The following is a 23,114-nucleotide window of genomic DNA, read 5'->3' on the forward strand; positions in this document are numbered from 1 at the left end:
AACAAACTGAGCATTTTTCACACATGGAGAGATTTTTTACCCTTAATTTGTCCCAAGAGTGCATTCACGATTAACTAGATTTTATATTCTACCGACCGTACTAGGAAACCCATGCAATAATCGACCAATCAGAGGTCGAATTAAATGTACTTCCCGATTCGCACAAATTCTGCACAAAAATCGCACAATAAATATGTGAAAAGGATAACCCAGCAGTTGTACTGCGAATACATTGACATAGATTGAAATCATAATATGTATCATATACCTACACTTTATTTCCACGTCGAGTGTATTAGTGACTGCTACTCATGGAACAATACAAGCAGCGAACAACAACTTGTGAACTCACTAGATTTATATAGCTATAATACTAGATCGATTTATCTCGATGTATTTGGTCATTTAAAAGTACCTTTGAATGGTTTGCAAAAAATAATGAAGCAAAGTTCTGTTCACAACATATTGTAATCAACGCTAGGTTCACCGAAAACCCTCCATTCCACAAAGCCACAAAAACGTTGCTGATTTTTTATTGCAGCACTTGTAAATTGTGAATGATTATTATTTGTCATCCTGTGCACGCGCTTTTTTCTCAAGCGACAAGAGAAATTTCTCTCTCGCTCGTAGAATTTCCATGTACGTGCGCGAGAATAGACACGTCACATATAATTTGCAGGTTGCTCTTTCACTTCTCTTTCGGTTCGGATTGCGACGCGCAAGGCAATGTCTATCGTCAATTTACGAAATTTAATTATTTATTTATTTCGTCAATCAGGTAGACTACATGCAGTTTTATTTACATATATGATCAGTTGTTAATTTTGTCTTCTGTTCAAAGCATTTCTTATTGCTGCCCTAGACATAGTTACGTCAATGTGTATACAGTATTGATTATATGTGCTCATCATTTGGTTCAAGGGTCTGTTAGTTGCATACATTGTTCGTTGAGGAGCCACTTGAAACAAATTTCTAGTTCTAAGTATGCGTGAAGGTACATAAAAGTTCAAGCTCTCTAGTAAGTATTCTGATTTCACACGATGGTAGATTATGTCGTTGATAAAAGAGACCTTAGCGATTTCTCTTCGTTTTGCAAGTGTTTCAATGTTAATTAGCATGCACCGTGATTCATATGATGGGAGTATCAAACAACTCCAACCTAGCTTCCTGAATGCATACAACAAATACTGTTTTTGAACTGATTCTATTCTTGCTACATGTGTGGGTAGATATGGGCTCCATACTACACTACCAAATTCAAGAACAGATCTTACATACGATACATAAAGTGTCCTAATGGTATAGGGGTCTTTAAAATTGTAGCTGAACCTTTTGATGAATCCTAACATACTGAGGGCTTTATTGATCATTGTATTATAGTGTTCCACGAATGTAAGTTTTGAGTCAAGTATTACGCCTAGGTCTTTAAACTTGTAACTCCTTTGAATCAACTGATTTCCTAAAGTGAAACTGAAATCATGATTAGTGTGTTTTTTCGAGTAGGATATAATGTTGCATTTTTTAATACTAAGCTCCAGTAGACTTTTGGCACACCAATTGAAGAAAACGTTAATTTCATCCTGAAAATGTTGCAGATTTACGTTGTTACGTATCTCCATGTACAATTTCATGTCGTCTGCATAGATGAGTACTTTGGCGCGATTCAGTACAAGATTGACATCGTCGACAAACATAATAAATAATAATGGACCCAAGTGGGAACCCTGTGGAACACCAGAAGTGACTTTAATTGCTGTCGAGGTTTTACCTTTAAAACGAACAAACTGCGTTCTATGTATTCGTCAAGTGCGATTCGATCGTAGTAGTGTGGCTCTCAATCCCATACGTTTAAGCTTAAAAAGTAGCAGCGGAATATCAACTCTATAGAACGCCTTACTAAAGTCAGTGTATAGAGTTTCAATGCAGTTATTTCTGTCCATCGCCCCCAAGGAAAAGTTTACAAATTCTAATAGGTTTGTAGTGGTAGATCTACCTTTGAAAAACCCATGTTGGTTATTGGAAATACTGTTTTTGACTTGACTGAACATTTTTGCCTTTCTCCTAGAAAGGTATAGCTATAATACTTTCAATAAAATTGGTATCAAATGAACGGGCTATCTTAAAAACCCTTAGCTTTTGAACTTTATATAGATTGAACATGCGGTTCAAGAGTTATGAAACGAAACGTGTTCTGAAGACTGTTTAATCTCATTCATGTTTCTCAGAGATGGCTGAACCGATTTCCACAAAATTAGTGTCAAATGAAAGATCTAGCTGACTCATAACACCCTATTGAATTTTACTGTAATCGAACTGTAACTTCGTCTGTAATGTACCGAATTGTGAAAATCACGAAACTTGATTATCTCAGAAAGTACACAACCGATTTGATCAATAGTATTATCAGATGAACGGGCTAGTTAAGGGTTAACTGATGAATTTTGATTTCACACGTGGTTTCAAAGTTTGGCTGCCCTATACGTTCCCATTTCATTTGATTATAATCGAACTAAGCAACCGTTATGTATTAAATTGTTAATAAAACAACGACAATCTATTATTCGACAGTCTTATTTGAACATTACTAGTGTCATACGAACGAGTCATCTCTCAAACTTACATATAACAAACTTCATAACAATTTGATATGTGGTTCAAAAGTTATGGAAAGAAAAGAAGTTAAAGGCTATTTAGAACGATACCTGCTTTGAACAATATATGTGGCCTCTATATAATTTAAATGTGGTATCGTACCATTTGAATGTTCCCGGTATCGCTCGTGATTGAATTGTTCGAAATTGAGAGTCATTTCTTTTATTTCGCTATTTCTTGAGCATTTACATTACGTCAAATTTCATATTTTATACTTCAATTATAACATCATTATTTTAGAACCCAAAAAGTGAATACACATTTATTGGGTTGAAGCGTTCATGTAAATCTATTTTTACAAATAATAAGTTTGAATGAGAAAGGCTGGGTCTGACCGATAGGTGTATTAATTTAGGTTTTGATTTACGATTGCCTCAAACATCTTGGAGAACGACGAGATGATTGCAATTCCTCGATAATTCTTGATATCTGACCGCTTACCAGACTTAAATATAGGGATCAGAAATGATTCTTCCCATGCTAGCGGTAAAACGACTCACTCGAGAGACAGGTTGAAGAGCCAAAAAGGGGTTTAACAGATGAAGTTGCAAGTTTCTTAAGTAAAGATGGCGGTATTTGATCGAGACCCGGTCCTTTATTGGCATCAAGGCCTTAAAGCGACATTAAGATTTCTTGTACAGTAATATTGTCAACTGATATGTCAATTTATAGTTCTTTTAGGTGAGAAAAATAGTTTATGTCTGGAGTATCCCCTGATGTTTTATAATTATTTTGAAAAAATCGCGCAAACTGGTTACAAATATCACCACTATTAGTTCAATCAAATTCTTCAAATTGCATGCGGGATGGATAATTAGAAGTTTTCATTTTTTCGTTCGCGAAGCTAAAAAACGCTTTCGGATCGGATTTTATGTTGGCTTCTATTTTTGCATTAAAACTCTCATACGCTAAGTATATTTCTACGTCAAGTGCTCTGCAAATTTCTATATAGTTATTTATTTTACCTTATCGGATGTTTATAGTTTGCCTGTATCCTTTTCTTTCTCTTGGGCACGAGTTCATCTATAATTGAGTAGAGGCTGTTACTAAATATACCGACAGTTTTGTTTATATCTTTTTCATTTTTCAGTAAATTTTGCCAGTGTACATAATTCAGTCTCCTATCAAATTCTTGATAATTTAGGTTTTGAAAATTGTGAACAAGCTCAAAGTCGGTATCGCCAGGGCGCTGTCTATGAGAGGCAGTTAACAGTGAATACTCGATGGCAGTATGACATTTTTCGTTTATCCATAATGGATCTACGGCGGCATCAATACAAAAATCTACAGTGCAGTTGGTGAATAAAAGATCCAGATAGCAGTTAAGTTGGTTACGAACATGGTTGATTTGATAAATTCGATGATTTTAACAAAAATGAAGTGTAGTATATCGTTTTCACCTAAGACAGGCTGCAGAAGATATTCATTATCGACATCCTGAAAAAAATCAATGGTGTTTTGATTGAAATAAGAAATCAAAATCGAAAATAAGGATCGAATAAGGTTAATTTTGATTTTTACTATTTTGATATGATTTTTATTTTTGACGATCAAAATATCAACACGAGTGTTAAAGCTTGTCTTGTCGGTGTTCACCGGTTGTCTGGTATCATGAATATCAACGGTCGCATGGATAGTATGATTATCAATATAAACACAGCTGAAAATCGCTGCTTCTGAATATCATGACAGTGAATATTCTCATCACTGGCCACGTCCAATGAGTGGTTCAGAGTTCACATGTTAGCCACGGCTGTGACTCGTCAGAGCGTAGGAAGATACCGGGAAGCTAGAGCTGCTGAAAAAAGACTCCATCGCCGGAAGAAACGACAGCATTGGGAGCGGATTCTTGCGGAGGCGGAAGGTTGCTGCTCTAGGCACCATGCGAGAAGCTTCTACAAGAAGATAAATGGAATCAGGAACCGGAACGTGTCAGCCCCTGTCATGTGCAACGATAGGGAGGGGAACCTGATTACCGGTAGAACGGAAGTGGCCAGGCGTTGGAAGGAACACTTCAGTGTGATGTTGAATGGTAAAGAAAACAGCGTAGTCCAAAGGAGCAGGATGGTGATTGAGGATGATGGCAAAGCTGTGGACCCACCATCCATGGACGAGGTTAAGAAGGCAGTGAAAGAGCTGAAGAACTGCAAGGCAGCTGGTAAGGACGGCATTCCAGCCGAACTTTTTAAAGTCGGGAACAGCTGTATCGTGCCATCCATCGGATCATGCTGAGAGTGTGGTCCGATGAAGAATTGCCCTCGGACTGGTTGGAGGGTCTCATATGTCCAAACTACAAAACAGGCCACCGCCTGGACTGTAGTAATTATCAGGGTATAACTCTTCTCAACACCGTTCACAAAATTTCCTTCCGTATTCTGTTCCACAGCCTGAAGCCGTTGTCGGAGACCTTTGTTGGCGATTATCGATGTGATTTTCGAGGGGGACGCTCCACTACGGACCAAATGTTTACCTTGCGTCAGATCCTCGATAAATTTCAAGAATTTAATCTGCAGACGCACCATCTGTTCGTTGACTTCAAGGCAGCGTACGATACAGTAAAGGAATATGAGTTATGGCGAATTATGGTCAAACATGATTTTCCAACAAAACTAGTTCGACTGATACGTGCCACCCTTGAAGGCTCTACATCATGCATCAGGATAGCCGGTGAGATATCGGACTCGTTCGTGACGTTAGATGGTTTGAAGAAGGGTGACGGGCTGTCGAACTTATTGTTCAACATCGCATTGGCGGGTGCCATACGGAGGGCCGGCGTGCAAAGAAGCGGTACCATCATTACGAAGTCTCACATGCTTCTAGGTTTTGCGGACGATATCGACATCATTGGTATCAACCGTAGAGCTGTGGAAGAGACCTTCGGACCTCTCAGGAGGGAAGCTGCGAGAGTAGGGCTCATCATTAACTCTGCCAGAACGAAATACATGGTGGCTGGTGAAGAGCGTGGTAGTCCGACGGATGTTGGTGCTGAGGTGGTGTTAGATGGGGAAACTTTTGAAGTAGTCGACGAGTTTATTTACCTGGGTACACTAGTGACATGTGACAACGAGGTTAGCCGTGAGATAAAAAGGCGGATAGTACACGCAAAAGATGAATGGTGCGAAACCAGTACAAAATTGTGCGTTTTTAGTGCAATTGTTGATGTAATTCGGAACCAGTACAACGATTGCGTGTTGGGCATAACGCAATTAATGCTCTAGCGTTTCTCCAATGTATTTGGCAGCTCCAAACTACTACACCTAAACAGTTTCAACTGGTATCAAGCAGCATTGCAAAGCGAGCGAGAAGCAAAACCATTCTCCTCCTTTCTGCTTGAGGACGAGACATATACTACGCTTTTCAAGTCTTTTGCACACACGCTTTCGAGATACTTTTTCTTCTTCATGCATTCCTCTGAATAGCAGCAAGCACGCACCGACAGTATGAGTGAGACTAACAACACTGGTATCAAGTATGTACAGCACGGGTGTCTCGCTCATTTCGTGAAGCCACGAGATATCGCCTTGCGCGTCGCAATCCGAACCGAAAGAGAAGCGAAAGAGCAACCTGCAAATTGTATGTGACGTGTCTAGTCTTGTAGCACATACATGGAAATTCTACGAGCGAGAGAGAAATTTCTCTCGTCGCTTGAGAAAAAGCGCGTGCACAGAATGACAAATAATTATTACCGTAAACTGGGGTGACTTTGATCACTTTTTTGATTGTATCTCAAATATTTTCAGAATATACTGAAAACAATATTCTTTGATATTTCTCAAATAAGTACTGGCATTCATTGAAAAAGATTCAGTCACTACTTCAAAAGTTTAGCAACAATTTTGCTGTTTTTAAATATGCTCTAAAAATTTTACACCAATAATCATTCCGGGGTGACTTTGATCACTTCATTGTTTTGATGAATTTGGAGTAACAGTTTGCTACTTTCACTAAATTGAACAGCCTTAAACGACTTAAACGAGTTTATAAATATGGAAAGCAATTTGGGGGCCATTCACATTCTACGTGAACAGTTTATAATGGCGAATGTCCAAGGTTCATAAAAAATTTTTAGAATATATATGAATGATTATTCACTGAGAGAGAAAGTGGTCTAAAATCGTCAAAAACTAGTCCACGAGGAATATGACTTATGAAATTGTCCAAGTTTGCATGTTACTTCACGTCTTGGGTTTTTGTTAAGAAGAAATATGTAATACGCTGTGGAGAAAATTGGGACTCAACATTGCCTTCGAGGAAAAACTTGCAAAAATAACAATAAAATGTATTGTTATAATATTTGATTATCTTAAGAACTAATCTGGGAACAAAATAAAAATACTTTACGTATTGCAACTTGTTGTTTTGAATCTGCTTGAACCGATTGTTTGTATGCAACAAAAATCGCCAAAAATACACTTTATTTTCAAATAATATTTTAGCATGAAAAACACTCTTTAAATAGCAGGAAATGCATGAATAGTAGCAATGCGAACATATATCCACACAATCAGTGAAGATTACGACAAATCTCAAGCACTACGAGCGCTTTTTTACCACATTTTCAGAAAAGAGGTATAGTGATCAAAGTCACCCCGGTGATCAAAGTCACCCCAGTTTACGGTATTCACAATTTACAAGTGTTGCCATACAAAATCAGCAACGCTTTTGTGGCTTTGTGGGATGGAGGGTTTTGCTAGTTTTGCGGTGAAGCTAGCGTTGATTACAAAATATTGTGAACAAAATTTTGTTTCGTTTTTTTTTTTTTGCAAATCATTCAATGGTACTTTTTAATGACCAAATCCGTCGAGATAAATCGATCGAGTATTATAGCTATTTAAATCTAGTGAGTTCACAAGTTGTTGTTTACTGCTTGCACTGCTCCATGAGTAGCAGTCACTCATACACTCGACGTGAGAAATAAAGTGTCGGTATATAACGCACAACTGTTGCGTTATGCGTTTCACACATTTATTGTGCGATTTCTGTGCAACATTTGTGCGCATAGGGAAAACACAATGATTGTACAAGACTTCAACTTTTGCGTGTAGCTGCAAACAGAGCCTTCTACGGATTGCCTAACCAGTCAAGGTCCCGTAGTCTGCAAACCCATACTAAACTTGCACTCTGCAAAATACTAATTCTTCCCGTGGCTCTCTACGGCCATGAAGCATGGACGTTAAAATAGTCCGAGCGGCGAGCTCTTGGTGTTTTTGAGCGTAGGGTTTTGCGTTCAATCCTTGGCGGCAAACTAGGAAATGGTGTTTGGCGCAGACGCATGAACCATGAAGTGTACCAGGTGTACAAATCGGCGGATATAGTTAAGCGGATAAAACACGGCAGGTTGCAGTGGGCTGGGCATGTAGCTAGAATGCCGGAAGAACGACCAGTGAAGACTATATTTAGCAGAAATCCCGATAGAGGCCGTCGACTTCGAGGTAGGCCCTGTACTCGTTGGATGTGTGCTGTCGACGAGGATGCCCGCGTAATAGGTGTTAGAGGAGATTGGAGGATAGCAGCCCAAGACCGAGTGACATGGCGACGTATTCTGGATTCGGCATTGGATCGATAATCGGTTTGTCGCCGTAAAAGTAAAGTAAAGTAAGTAATCACTTTCAAAAAGATGCAGTTACAAGAGTCTGAAATGTAAATATGCTGCTGGTGACAATTCAACTACAGCATTTTGGTCTGACAAAAACCGCAACACTCGACCTGACATAATATGCATGTCGACTAGCAACCACAATTCGCTCTGTTAAATCTGTTTTACAAAATGATAACCTGCTGTATACCTGCGTTGAAATGCGACACCAGGTGTACACCAACCGTTCAGAGGAGTGCCATCGTGTCAACAACTAATAACGTGGTTAATTTATTAAAAATTTATGTCCGCTGACACGATTTGAAGTGATACCTCATTATCAGGCTATTGATTTATTGGTGCTTGACCATCGTTTGGGTCCACAATTAAAACTGTACCTATAACAAAGGCAGTTGTTTAACCAATTTGCAATTTAAATTTACCTAAAGCTTAAAATTTTGCACTTCAACAAAGTAGAATTTAATGAATTTTAGAGTGCGATTTCCCAGAATCAGCGACGTATTTAATATGATTCATCCAGTACTGCATGTGTGAATAACGAGACTACAGCTAAAATCTAATAGATCCACTTTGCAGTGAAGCGAAGCTTTGTGTTGTTGGCAGAAACCAGATTTGTAATCAATAATAAAGTGTGGTTGGAGTTATCATTTGTGCGATGTCTGCGACTAACAATTAAGGTAAACTTTAATGTCGGAGGCAGCATTGATTCCGCGCAAACAACTAGCAATTCAGATAAGATTACACCACCGGTTAGTAGCCGTACAAGTGTTCAAAAATTAATCAACCGTGAACCGAATTAAGCCGATATTGTCTAACACTTACCGGGACGAATCGCTGCTGATAATTGATTTGAGCACGCACTTGAAGTTCTGATAGCACTGCACCGTAACAGCGCCGAGAGCGGAACTATAATCGATGAGCGACGAGCTGGATTTTAGTGCAACGCCGGGTACTCCGTTGCCTGTTCCACTTCTCAGCGGATTGCGGGTTGCTGTCGCGGACAACACGGCAGATGCTGGATGTGTGGCCGTTTTTGTTGACACCGAAAATGAGCCGGAAAGAGTACTGCCGTACTCGCAGATAATATCCGGTCCCCAGTAGGAGGTCCAGGTGTTGTTGTAGTTGGTGCACGATACCAAATAGCGAAATGTTGGCCAATAGTTTCCGAAGCACCAGTCGGCTGACCAGAGCTGGGTCTCGTTCATCGTGCGGAAGAGGACACCGCTATTCACCAACAGGCAGCAGAGGGCGCCCGTTTCGCTTGACTCGGGCCCATAGCATAATCATTTCCACTCCACCTGTAAGGTATGGAAGAATAAATTATGCATTTCCAATTTGGGAGGCGTGTGTGAATTAGTATTAAAATATATAAATAAATATAAAGAAATAGCTTTTCCCGGGATGCCCGGATCCCGGGAACAAAAATATTGATTCCCGGGATCCCGGGATTCCCGACTTGCGCGAAAATTTTTGTATGATTCACTATAGTTTCTCATGCAATATAACAATAAAATTAAATACGTCAAACTGGTGCGACCTGAAATAAATCATTTCATAAAACTTAAAATCAGTATAGTATTTCAACGTAAAAATCATCTTTGCATGTTTATTAGTAAGCCTTCAAATGCTCTAAGACTGACTTATTTTGACTCGTATTGAACTGATTATTTAGTATTTTATCGTTTCCTTCCGGTTTGTCTCGGTCACAGAAAACCACCGAACGGCGAAATAACGAAATAACGTAGTTAATTAACCAAAATTCTTCCTCGAAATCTTACGTTCTAATAAATAATGATATAAACTCCAAGAGGGTTTGAAATGTTGTTCTGTCAATGAAAACTAGATTTAAAATGCAGTTTATTTAAAAAAATCACAATAGCATAGCAAATATATTTAAATGAAAAAAATTTGCGAATAGGTTTGCCATCGCTCAAGTAAGCAGTAAATATTTACTGTAGTGTAAAAAACATTCTGCTAAAAAGCTACCGAATATAGCAAATATTTTCCGCGTCCAATGCCTGCCTAACACTTAGTTTTCTCTTCAACAAACTGAAAGAATTGGACACTAGTTTTCAATTAAGTGTAGCAAAAGCTGTAATCGGTGATTCGAAAGTATTCTAGAAATCGAACATCAGCGGTGATTCAGCAGACTTGAGCAAAGTTTCATGAAGCCCTTTAATTTTCCTCTTCTGCAAAAATATGCTACAAAAATCGATCACGAATTTTTGATGTTAACTTGAATATTTATTTCATTATTTCATTTGTTTTTCATGCGAATTGAGAATTAAACTTAAACAATTTTTTGTTACCTTTTACTAATCAACTTCATTAAAAATCTCATTTTGCTAAAAAATTTGTCTGTTCCCGGTTCCCGGGAATTCCCGGGAAATGTGATTTTTTATTCCCGTTTCCCGGGAAATCGAATCCCGGGAATATTGCAAACCCTATTACGGTTGTACATATTATTTGACCGGTCGTCGGGCGATACGATTAACTCTGTAGAATGGATTTATCATACACTAATCGGGTAAAATTTGAATTCAATATCTGGTGCTATAATATTTACATCGACATGCTTATCTAGCAATACTATTTCCAGATAGAATGAAATTAATTTCAGGGGTAAATTGAACTTGCAACTAGCAGTGTGACTTTTTCCATAAACTAGGTAGGTAATCACTACAAAATTGTACTCTTTCATGTCAACCCGTCGATCACACGTTGAGAAAATAACCAACGAAAACAGATTCATAAGCTTGGTTCTGCTTCCCGTCTACAGAAGATGCTTGATAACAAGAGATGTGCTGGTGAGAAATTGAATTTGATGGAGACTAGAAACGATTTTGTGATGCTACGGGTGAAAGATGACCTGCCAGAGCCAATATTGGTGTTTTGCTGTCTGAGAACTCAGTTGTTTTAGGTGTTTTTTACAGAATATAGCTTGCTTTAGTAAAGAGAGCCTACCAACTGTGACTCAAAAATCAAAGTGATTCAAACTCTAAAACATGTTTCAAACCCTGCATTACCATTAAATAAGTTTAAGATTTTGTTATACTTATCTTTCTAATATTGTAGAACGAATCGCAAACAAAACTATATTATGTAGATGAAACAACTCATCAGGAGAATTTTAAATATACCGTCCATTTCCACGAGAAATAGGCAAATAATAAAACATAGGGTAGTTCGGGGTAATTTAAACCCCTGTGATGAAATAGACAGGTGCTTTATCTTGGAAAGTATTACTTTTTTAGGTTCCATGTACTACTTCATCCTTTTCTTGACCTACTAAACCCTACACAACACAAAAAATCACAGGAGGGTTGTGTGCAAAGCCACGACCGCGAGGTTGAAGTAGAATACTTTTACACAGCTCTACTTACGGCTGCACATTAACCTACGGCTGGGCGAAACGGTTCACGCCGCTTTTCGCGTTTAGCCCGACAGAGGCCGAATGTGCACGGCCAACACAATAAAAAGGTGTTTTCACATTGAAAATTAGACACGGCTTTACTGGAGTAAGTGTTGGCAAATGCATCTACCGCTAATACCGCCGCTATCGTACGAAAGCGCTTCATTTCATGTGGGGAATAATATCAACAACGAAAAATGACGCGCGTCTAAGCACACCCGAACTGTTTCGCCATGCCGCTTCCATTTAGGGGTAAGCGGGGTAAGACCGCCCCCTTAAGCAATTCTGTTTATAGAAAAAAAAGTTGCGGCTGCAATTTCATTTTTTCTTCGCTAAGAGGTTCTTCTATTCAATACCCGCATTTAAAAAACGAAACGGTTGATTCTATCGGTATAGTGTCTCTGACAAAGTTGTAGATGGTATTTTTTTTCTTTTTAAATAAAATATACACTGTGAAATATCTGAAAAAAAAATTTTTTCTAAGTTTTAACTTATTTTGTTTTCTGATTATTCAAGCTCAAATCAATGTTTAGGTAACTTTTTTGGTTTTCAAAATAAATATATTTTTCAGAATTGGGGTTTTCAAGATAATGAATTCATAATATACCTATCTTTAAGCTAAAAATTAAAACTCATTAAACCTATCTGTATAATACTTTTGAAGACTTATTATGTATAGAAAAATACTAATAATTATTATTTCTTTTATTTATATTTTCAATTTTCTATGTTTTTTTTTTTAAGAACAAAATTACCAACGACTCTATACACCAAATAAACCGTCAAAAAAAAAATTCTTCACAAAAATTGAACTATTCATATTTCTATAACTCCATGATCCAACAACCATTAAATTTTAGCTTAATTTCTGTAGATTTTACAGGCAAAAACATGTTTTTTTTCAAAAAAATTTGAAGAAAAAAATTTATGTTTAACTCTATTTCTATATTTTTTCTTCAAATTTTTTTAGAGTGTGTACTTTTTTCGAAAGTAAAAACTACTATTTTCAATTCTGCCGGAGACGTCATACCTATCAAACACACCGTCCTGGCTCTAAAACTATTTTGGTTCATTAACACCATTTTCACACAGGTTTACTTTTTTCAAAAATAAGTCTTGTTAAAATATATTACTAGAAAGCCTTAAACCAAATCGAAAATGGTCGATTAACATCGATGTCTTATGTGGCTTGAAGTTGCTTTACTGATCCTGTAAATATTCCCTTTGTAGTGTCGAGGCATTTGGGTCTTAAAGTAAAACAACAAGCAGTTGTATTCGTGGCGGTTTTACCCCTTGTATAGTGGGCGACTTTACCCCCAGTGGAACATTTTCATATTTGACCGAAAAAGTAGTCAAAATTACATGATTACTCACGGCCTTCGATATTTCCGAAAGAAGATAGATTCAGGCAAGCGATTAAACGTATATTCACGAACAAAACAATAGATTTTTAGACTGAAAAACCTTAAGTCCCGTTGCCGCAAAACAATAGCGCATTGACTAGTTGCCAGCTGAAAGGTTGTTTTTGATTATTTCTGCGACCGTTCGTGCACTATGAGAACAGAAAAACGTGCAAAATGTTATGTAATTATACTGTAATAGACACGTTAAAGAAATTTTTCAATTATTTTATAACTTGGTAGTAAAACTACGGTGGGCGGTCTTACCCCGCAGGGCGGTCTTACCCTGTTTACCCCTACTTCCTTATGACATCCGCCTCATGGAAGTACCGGCTGCACCTACCGCTGAGGCTGTTACCTTACTGCTACTGGTACCCAAAACTATTAGGTCTTCAAATTAAGTGTTTTATTTGTTTTGTGTTGGCGTTCAGCCTGGCAGAGGCCTGAGACGTGGTGACCAACCACAGGGCAAGTGATTTGTTTAATTTGAAGGCAGCCACAGGCGCAACCCGCTGCTATCCTCTGTTACTGCTGAGTGCTGATATCTGCTGCTACTGCTGTCAACGTTGTGGACGGTCCATCCAGTTCACCTTCCGACTAATGAATGTAGCTAGTTTTCCCAGAAACACTCTTCTATAGCCGAAGGGTGCTACGTAATAGGCCACGCCCTATCAGTTCAGTTGTTCCATTCCCTAATGTTCTTCAGACAAATTATTCCACAATTCACATTTGATTTTTGTATTCAGCGAATAAACACCGATGGTGCTCTCACACACGCAACGGTTTTAACCCGTATCTTATTGCGGTTTGTAACATCAAACGATTTCGTTTGCTCTCTGTTGCGTGTTGCATCATGTTGCAACTTGGCAGCTGGAAGACGACGAAATTCTGTTTATGCTGATTGATTGAATCGACTTCATATTAGTTCTGCATAGTCGAACTAACTGCTTTTGTGAATGCGTTCTAACAGGGCAGTTTATTATTCAATGTCGGTTATGCTGATCGCAGCCTTTGCGCTGCCCCCACAGTGGGGGGTTTACTAAATAAAGTAAAAATTAGACAACTACAACAGAATTTGATTGCATCCCGCACAGAATATCTGCTTGTGTTGATGCCAGAAAATTATTAACCTTCGATTATTTTGAAGTAGAATACTTCTCTCAGGAAGTTCGGCTACATAGGAATGTGAAATGAAAATCTAAAACCGAAAAAAGTGAAAAATATGTCCAATTTCAAATGCTAATAAATCGGTTAGTATTCGATGGATTTCCTTCGTTCTTGCAGCAATAGATTGGAAAATCTTCTAAGATTCTTCCCAAAATAAGATAATTGTAATTTTATTATTCACACTATTGTACTATTGAAAATAGTCAAGCCTTGTCAAAACGAAAAATTCGACCTCTGATTGGTCGTTATATGCTTGCTTCCCAAGCACGGTCGACAGAATCATGTACCTTGCCATTTAAAACATGCTATTTAGGCTATATAAGAGCCTGTTTCAGACGAAGCGGCTCATAATAGTTCTAGACAGCGACAACAGCAGTCGTCCTCCCTTAGAAGCAGCACTAGCAGTGCAATGGATACCAGCGATGGCGGAAAGAGGCCACAGCTGTAGCGTAGCAATGGATAGTGCACTAGTTGCAGTGGACGTTGTAACCAACCACAGGGCTAGTGCTGCTGCTAAGGAAGGGTGTTGTCGCTGTCTAGAACTATTATGAGCGGCTCCGACTGAAACAGGCTCTTATATAGGCCAAATAGCATGTTTTCAATTGCAAGGTATATGATCCTGTCGACCGTACTTGGGAAGCAAGCATATAACGACCAATCAGAGGTCGAATTTTTCGTTTTGACAAGGCTTGACTATTTTCAATAGTACAATAGTGTGAATAATAAAATTACAATAGATTTTCCAATCTATTGCTGCAAGAACGAAGAAAATCCATCGAATACTAACCGATTTATTAGCATTTGAAATTGGACATATTTTTCACTTTTTCCGGTTTTAGATTTCCATTTCACATCCCTATGTAGCCGAACTTCCTGAGAGAAGTATTCTACTTCAAAATCTTGTTTTGCTGTGATAGGTGCACCGCAGAGCCAATGTAAACAAAGGGAACATCAAAAGTTGATGTAGTTGTATGTGTTGCGTTCGTGTATTCAAGGTTTTTTGCGAATTTTTTCGATGTTTCCCCACTAGGTTAATTTTCCCATTTTGCTTAATTTTTAATAGCTCATTCGAACAGCGTAAATTCCCGAAAATATGGAAACAATCATTTCTGGTTCTAGTGTTTAAAACTGGAGATGAAAGTGATATCCGCAACTACCGTGGAATTACAAATCTCTCGGCTGCATCGAAATTATTTGAAATTATCGTCAATCGGAGTCTTATAGCTGAACGTTCGGTGACCAGGAATTTGTTGGAATTTACGCATAGCTTAGTTCATACCCTTGTGAACGATCTTTTCGGGTGAAATTGGGATCGTGCATCTCATTTCCGCTCGTCAACTTGAGTGGTGTAATTCAAGGAAGTAACTTGGGACCGTTGCTTTTTACAATAAGCATAAATGAGTATTTTGCTCGGTGATGGATGTTACCTATATATGCGGATGACCTAAAACTATTTTTTGTCTTGAAGTGCAAAAAAGATTGTCACCGTTTACAACAGTTACTGGATATGTTTGTAGATCGTAATAAGCTGATTGTCAGCATGCACTCTAATGACATTTCATCGGAACTCGCAGCTCATAATGTTCAACTACCAAATCGATGGAGTCGTGATGAAATGAATGACTTGGGTGGGACAATGGATTAAAAGCTCTTCTTTGCTAGTTATCGATCGGCGGTCAATACTGAAGCTAATCTGGGGTTTATAACCAAAACACACACACACACACACACACACACAAACACACACACACGAACACACACACACAAACACACACACAAACACACACACACACACAAACACACACACAAACACACACTCACAAACACACACAAAAGCACACACACACACACAAGCACACACACATACAAACACATACACGCACACACACATGCAAACACACGCACAACAAACACACACACAAACACACACACACAAATACACACACACACACAAACACACACACACACAGTTTGATTAAATCGGAAAGGATAAATTCACTGTGCAATTCCTAAGAATTGCAATCATTACTCCGTATGACTAATATTACCTGTGTTACTAGAAAACTCACATTTGTTACCCTGTCCACAAAACCCCAAACACTGTTCATATTACCCAAATAGCTGGCCATTACACTCCAAACGATTTTGTCATGCCCGAAAATCATTATTTTTAGTTTTGTTATATTTTTGTTCTTTTTACCCCGGTATCATAATTTTTTTGTGTAAAAACATAGAAAACAAATCAATAATACTATGATACTATACGTTCATGGGATAGAAAACACAGACTACGAAATAACAGGAGTTTTTCTTAGGGGGCCAAATTACCACAAATCACCCTATACCTTTTTGATTGCAATGAATTTTATTATTTACTAGAGAACATTTAAAAGGTATTTCAACTATTTAATCACGACTTATTGATATTTGCCATTCGAGCTCCTGAACTATTTGACTTAGGATTTATTTAGAAAAATAGCAGAATTAATCCACCTAGCGGTGCAGAAACCTTTGTTATACTAACTACTACTAAACAACAAATCGTATACCAACGTAAGCCGTCAGATCTCAATGATGAGTGAAATAAATTTAGTTCAGTTTATTTGTCGTCAATCCTAAGTAGACCATTTTCGTTTTTGCCGTTAATCACTGATGTAAAACAAGTGTCTATTTCTTAGTGCTTAGTGCTGTTTCATATCGTGTAATTACATTGTTTATAAAAAACTACCGTTGTTCTCTAATCGATTTATAAGAACATCCAAATTTAATAAAATGTTGGAACCAACACGACTTCCAGGTCGTTTGTTTCCTAAATTCTTTGTGAGGTTTTTTGTGCGATGGAACGTCATGACGGAGTATTTTAATACGCTAGTTTAAAACAGATTCAGCTTGAACGTATAACGAAACGAATTTCGAGTCATCGATCTAAATGAGTTCGCAACCCAAACGCAATTTCGTAGCAACATCGTTGAAAAATACCGTAATTAACAGCGGGCTTAAGTTTCTACCTTGAGGCACTCTGGTTAAAATGAAGAAACTTCAGGACAAGCAGGATTCAACTTTAACGCGGAGTTTATGACCAGTCAGGTAAACCCTAAATCACGATACCAGCCTCAAATAAGATCCAAGACGAGTTTGGCCAACAATATATTACACACAGAAAAAAAATGTAATTAAAATTAATAAATTTTGGTTTGCTTTAATCAAAAGTTTAGACTGTTTCCTCAATGAAATCATTCTTTTAATTCAATAAAATCGTTTACTTGAAACAAATGAACAGATTTTATTGAAACAATACGATAAAATGTCCAATAATGGCTTCTATTAAATTGACCAGGAACGTCTGTTTCATCAAACCAAACCTTTTGGTCAATCAAATATTTTTTCTATATTGTTTTTAAGAAGCTCAATAAGAATAAAAGCTCAACTTTGAGAACAAATTATTTCAGTAGACAAAAAATGATCAGTTCTCTATCTGGTTATTATATTGATTTTTGAAATTGATCTCATATACGCGAGAATTCATGGATCGTGTTTCCAAAATCAAATACTGTGAACCGTAATAATTCTGCCCACCCAAGACAACCTCCGCGCAGTGTCGAAAATTTTCAACATAAATTTTAAATTACCTTATTCGAAATTCAACCGAACAGTTAGACAGATTGTAACGCTGAAATGCTAGGAATTCACTCCGAGATGATCAATGGAGGTTTTTTCAACATTTCATTTTTCATTTATTTGGAGCAGGGAAAAGACTTTGAGAGTTAAGTTCTTTAAGACCTCATTAGACTCACTCTTCTTTTCCATATACATAACAAATCAAATGCACATCCAGTGAGAACATTGTCTCTTTGAAGAAGGCGCGATGTATCCAATCAAATACAAATAACATATTATCTACTCCAATAAATTTGCACTTCTTTGCGAATCAATTCAGCGGTTGAGTTGTATGGATCAGGTTGGGTCCTAGAGAATGTGATCTTTTGATCTTCTTCACAGTAGAGATAAGCATTGCAGGAGTAACCACAAACGTCGTCAAATTGATACAGTCCACAAGAACGTCTAACGCAGTAGACTTCGAGTTGAAAAAAATTAGCGAAAAAAACATCGTTTACATAATAAATAGTAGTAGACCTACATGAGAACCTTGTAGCACACCGGATGTCACATTCACCACTGATGATAAGCTGCTTTTAAATATTACTTTTTGTGACTGTCGGTCAAGTATGACCAAACCAAACCATGTTGTTTGATAGAAATCAAATTTTATGATCAAATTTAGATCAAATCAAATTTAAATTAAAATGAAATTTCAAATTAAATTTAGAGATAGTTTTCCAGAGGGTGAACCATATATCAGTCGAAACTCGACGTGGTTTTCGCAAATATTGTGAGAGTAATCACTGTAGTATACGAGTCGATTTTTTTTCAATCACGGGCATTTTTGACGTGGGACTACGTCTTTGTTTACTATACTGGGATGCATTCTGTAAAATTGGAAATGAAACTGGCAAATGTTGCATCAGATTTCAAACGGTAATGACAGCATAACCACATGATGGTTAACAATAACTAATATGTTGGAAAGATAAAATGTATCACAATTTTGTAATATGATAGTTATCACTCTAATTTCATTGCTAAGCGGTAAAATCAATAAAAAGTTTCAATAACTAATTTACCCTAATAATGAACCAATAACATGCAAGCATTCCTAGCACAAACGACGTGGACATCATCCGTTCCCTGTGATATTCTCAGTATCAATATCGAAATAAAAATTGACAGAGTCTTTCCGTCCCAATAGGTCAATTTGTTTTTGCTTCCATGAGCTTAGACTAATATGATGTCTCGAAGGTAAGAGTTTTCCAAAAAGTTTAAACAATCCCCATTCTTGAACAATTTCTAAACCTGCTTTCAGAACCTAATAAAAACTGATGTCTTGAAAGAAAACATGCCGGTAAAAACAACAATACCAGTGGAGTAACGAACCGCAGGTCTTTCGTCGTCTATGATTGCAGCGGTACTCTTCTATTCGTACATTTAAGCAGAGGGGATTCACTGCTGTCAAATTTCATATATGTGTGCGTTATCGCAGATCAGCTCTGGTCCATGACGTTTGTTGGTCCAGGACGTTGGTAACTACAAACAATAATGGGTAAAAAATCACTACACAACGCATTATTCATAAAAGTTTTTCGAGATTTCTCGAGTTTTGATAACAAAACGCTCCAATTCTATAATATTTCACATCGATCAAGTCAATGACCAAAAACCAGAACAAACATGCATGCATTTAAGCGTTACAGATTTTGAACGATTTCCCCCCCCCTCCCCCTTCGTGGACAACCGCCCATATAAATTCTAAAAAAATTGTATGGACCGTGGACATTAGCCAGACCCCCCCCCCTGAAGCTGTCCACGTGGTATGTGGATGACCCCTAACCGGATAGTATCGGAAGAATAAATTCCCAAATGTCTACATTTATAGAAGAGTAAGAGCCTGCGAATGCTTGTGAATTTTTTGTTTATTTACTAAGATTCATTCAGGATCTCTTTTTACGTTTCAAAAATGTTAGATTATATATTATTATTCTAAGCTTTACCATAATAAATGTATATTAGCTGTTTCCGTAATACAGCCAATGTAGTTGTAGGCAAATGAAAAAAAATTTCAAGCAAAAAACAGAAATGGAATTGCTGATTGCTACGATTTTTTGCTGGAACTTGTTAATAATTTTGTTTGACATATCTTCTTATGTTTGCTTATTAATTAACCTTTGTAAGGGCTTCCATATTATTTTGAAAGTATCCATATTATAGATTTGATTTGATCAGAGTTAAATAAAACAAAACCATTCATTACGATAACGTAAGTGCTATTGGATTTGGTTTTTGAGAATATAGAGTTAATTCTGACTTTGACGCATTATTCTTGGTGCTTCTTCAACAAGCACGATACGCTTGTGCCTTGTCAAATACATGTTGTTTGCACAACAAAATACTACAGGCATATTGTCACCAAATATAAACGATATTCTTTCGAGTGTTGTTGAATATATTTCAAAAATTAATTTCCAGGGGTAATAAAAATAAAATTAAAAATAAAAATACGTACAGTCGCGTAAAATAATAAAAAAATATGTACAGTTGCTGAGCTGACATTGATTCTGTCTGCAGACTCTGTATATTTTGTAACAAAAAATTCCCTAATTACAGTGTTTAGCCCCACGTCACCATTTCATACAACCCTAGGGCTGTATACCTTGTAGTATTTTTAATGCTTGCTGAAAGCACCTCTAGACTTATGAATAATGAATTCTTGATTCTTGCTACATTCGATTGGAAAAATTGCCACGCATCTCCTAAAATACGCAAAATTGTGATTTTATTATGCCAACTATTGTATACTTCACAATAGTAGAGCCTTATTTTCGACGCAGATTTCGACAAAACCGGCGCACGGTTCTCCCACAGACCGTTATTATAAAAAAATGCACCAAAGAATTTGAGTACACCATTCGATTCGTTATGACGTCCAGAATCTCTGGTAAAAATTTCAAAATTATCGTACGGTACGTTTTTGAGTAATGCACTGTTGAAAGCCGTACAGTACAAAAAAGTGATACAAAAAAGACGAAATACTATAACAAGTACGTTTTTCAACCACCATTTTATGAAATAACTGCCAAAATAATTTCTACATATTCCAAGTATTATATTTCAAGACATTAACAATTGGTAAAAGGATTTATTTGAAAATCCCACAGTGGTCTAAATTCGGAAAACTGTGACCGCTTTAGATTTGACTGTGAAAAATTGATTTTATGTACTCAATGTCTTCGGCAAAATTGTTTCATGAAGCAAGGCCTTACTTTCGACGTTTTTGGATTTTTGATCAATTCACCTAACAGTTAGATAAGAATAATATTTTTTCTAATTTTCAATATACCAGATTCCTTCTTTCAGCAAAGTTGTGGAAAAGCTTAAAAGAAAAATAATTGCTGAATACTGCGATGTCCTATCTGTACGTCGGACACGACGAAATAGAATTTTTTGTGGAACACCCCTCCTGAAAATTAGATTTTTGTCCATAACTTTGTCTGTAATGGTCAGAACAATAAATTTTAAAAAGTCTTGAGGGAAGCTTAATTGAATGAATAAAATCTTAGAACATTTTGCATTGTTTTGTCCATTACAGACATAATTATAGACAAAAAACTAATTTGAGGAGTGGGGTTCCACAAAAAAATCTACTTTGTCGTGTCCAACGTACTGATAAGACAACGCCTTGATCCTTGAATTTCTTCGAACAAAGTGTGTACAAATCTGATTTTCAATATTTGAAAATGTTCTAGAGCAAAAATGGAAAATATTTTCTCAATAGCATTTTGGTAGCAAAATAATATTTGAAGATTAGTTAAGTATCGATTTAAATTTAATGTAAATTTTGCTGCAACGCAGTATTAAAACTACACTAAAAATACGCATCTTGAAGGCAAACAACTGTCGGTCAAACATGTTTAAAATAAATACGAGGATACGAAATTCGAACAAAAGTGGGACACAAACAGTCTCTTCTCACATCCATCCATGTGCCACTGGAATCCCTTAGGCGTAAAAACCTACACACAAATGTAAAACCGTAACCCTTTTCGAACATGGTATAAAGGTTAAAACAAGCTCCACCTAACAAAAAATGAACTCGAACCCATTAGAGCATTGCATTTTATTTGTGGACAAAAAATGCATTATTCACGGTGCTGAAAACATACGAATAAGTGATAACTGGAGAGTAAAATACTGCACACGAGAACGATTTCCAAACAGGAAAAAAAAACTACGATTTTCATTCGCATTTCTTCCAACACGTATGTAACGTTACAATAGTCACAAATGACAAACGACCACTTCACGTGGCGCTGGTAGCGCTGTGACGATAAAATATTTCACATCACGAGATGCTGCAAGTGTGCCGGTACGATACCAGAGCATTTGTTCTGTTTATTTCACACTTGCAACATACGAGGTGGACAGCCAGCAGATAGAGAAGCTGTCACCTCCGTGTGATACCGTTGGGAAACAGTTGGAAACGAGCAGATTCTGCACAAAAAGGAACATTATGCTACCATATCGTGCCGAAAGGTCTCTCGTATCCAAATTTTTTGTCCTAATGGTGGAACAACTTGCAAGTGGAATACACTGAGCAGCCCGTTAGCACTCGGAACGGAACGATGGAACAAACATGTAGCAACCGGATCTCGTTACCGATTTTGGGGTTTTGATTTATGTACCATTTTATTGGGTATGCTACGTTCGGGTTGTAGGGTGAATTATGAAAATTGTGCCAAGCGTAGCTGTACTAAAAGATAGAAAAAAAATCTTCTATTTCGATTCAGCATTTTTTCTCCCCATTCAACTTGTTGATTGAATAGCCAGCGAGGTCCTTTCGGAATGTGCCCCAATTGTTCCTTTTGATTATCGGGTAGAATTGTATCATTTTGATGAGTTATTAGTTCGGTTCGGTGTGATTACATTGCCGAGATAACGACAACGTGTTTACCAATGGCTGGGGGATACTAAGCTACGACCTTTTTTCATCAGACCAACTTCGCGTAAGTTGGTAAAAAAAATAACAATCAATGTAAGAGATACGATTTGGAAATCTTCCTTGCAGCTGCATTCTGCTCTTCTTCCTTTTTGAGAGCAATATCGTCGTTAGCGTATTTCAAAAATATTTTAGATCCCATCAATATTCATCCTTCAACCGCCATTATTAGCATAACTGTTGCGCTGGTTCACCATAATTCTTGATAAAAGCATCATTACTACCAGATTAGTAATAAAAGTAAATTATGATCTGACTAACGATTGGTGCCATAAAGTA

At 37.2% G+C, this 23,114-nt stretch overlaps 1 protein-coding gene across 2 annotated transcripts in view; it reads right to left on the reverse strand.

Moving 5' to 3' along the window:
- Positions 1–23,114, reverse strand: part of LOC129727186 (D(2)-like dopamine receptor) — a 110,976-nt gene that overhangs the window by 15,800 nt on the left and 72,062 nt on the right. For both annotated transcript variants that reach the window (XM_055684742.1, XM_055684743.1), the window contains exon 2: positions 9,071–9,546. In XM_055684742.1, the coding sequence (XP_055540717.1) occupies positions 9,071–9,453 (383 nt within the window). In that variant the 5' untranslated portion in view covers positions 9,454–9,546. The remainder of the gene's footprint in view (positions 1–9,070; positions 9,547–23,114) is intronic.

This window comes from Wyeomyia smithii, chromosome 3 (genome assembly GCF_029784165.1).
Source record: "Wyeomyia smithii strain HCP4-BCI-WySm-NY-G18 chromosome 3, ASM2978416v1, whole genome shotgun sequence".
NCBI lineage: Eukaryota > Metazoa > Arthropoda > Insecta > Diptera > Culicidae > Wyeomyia > Wyeomyia smithii.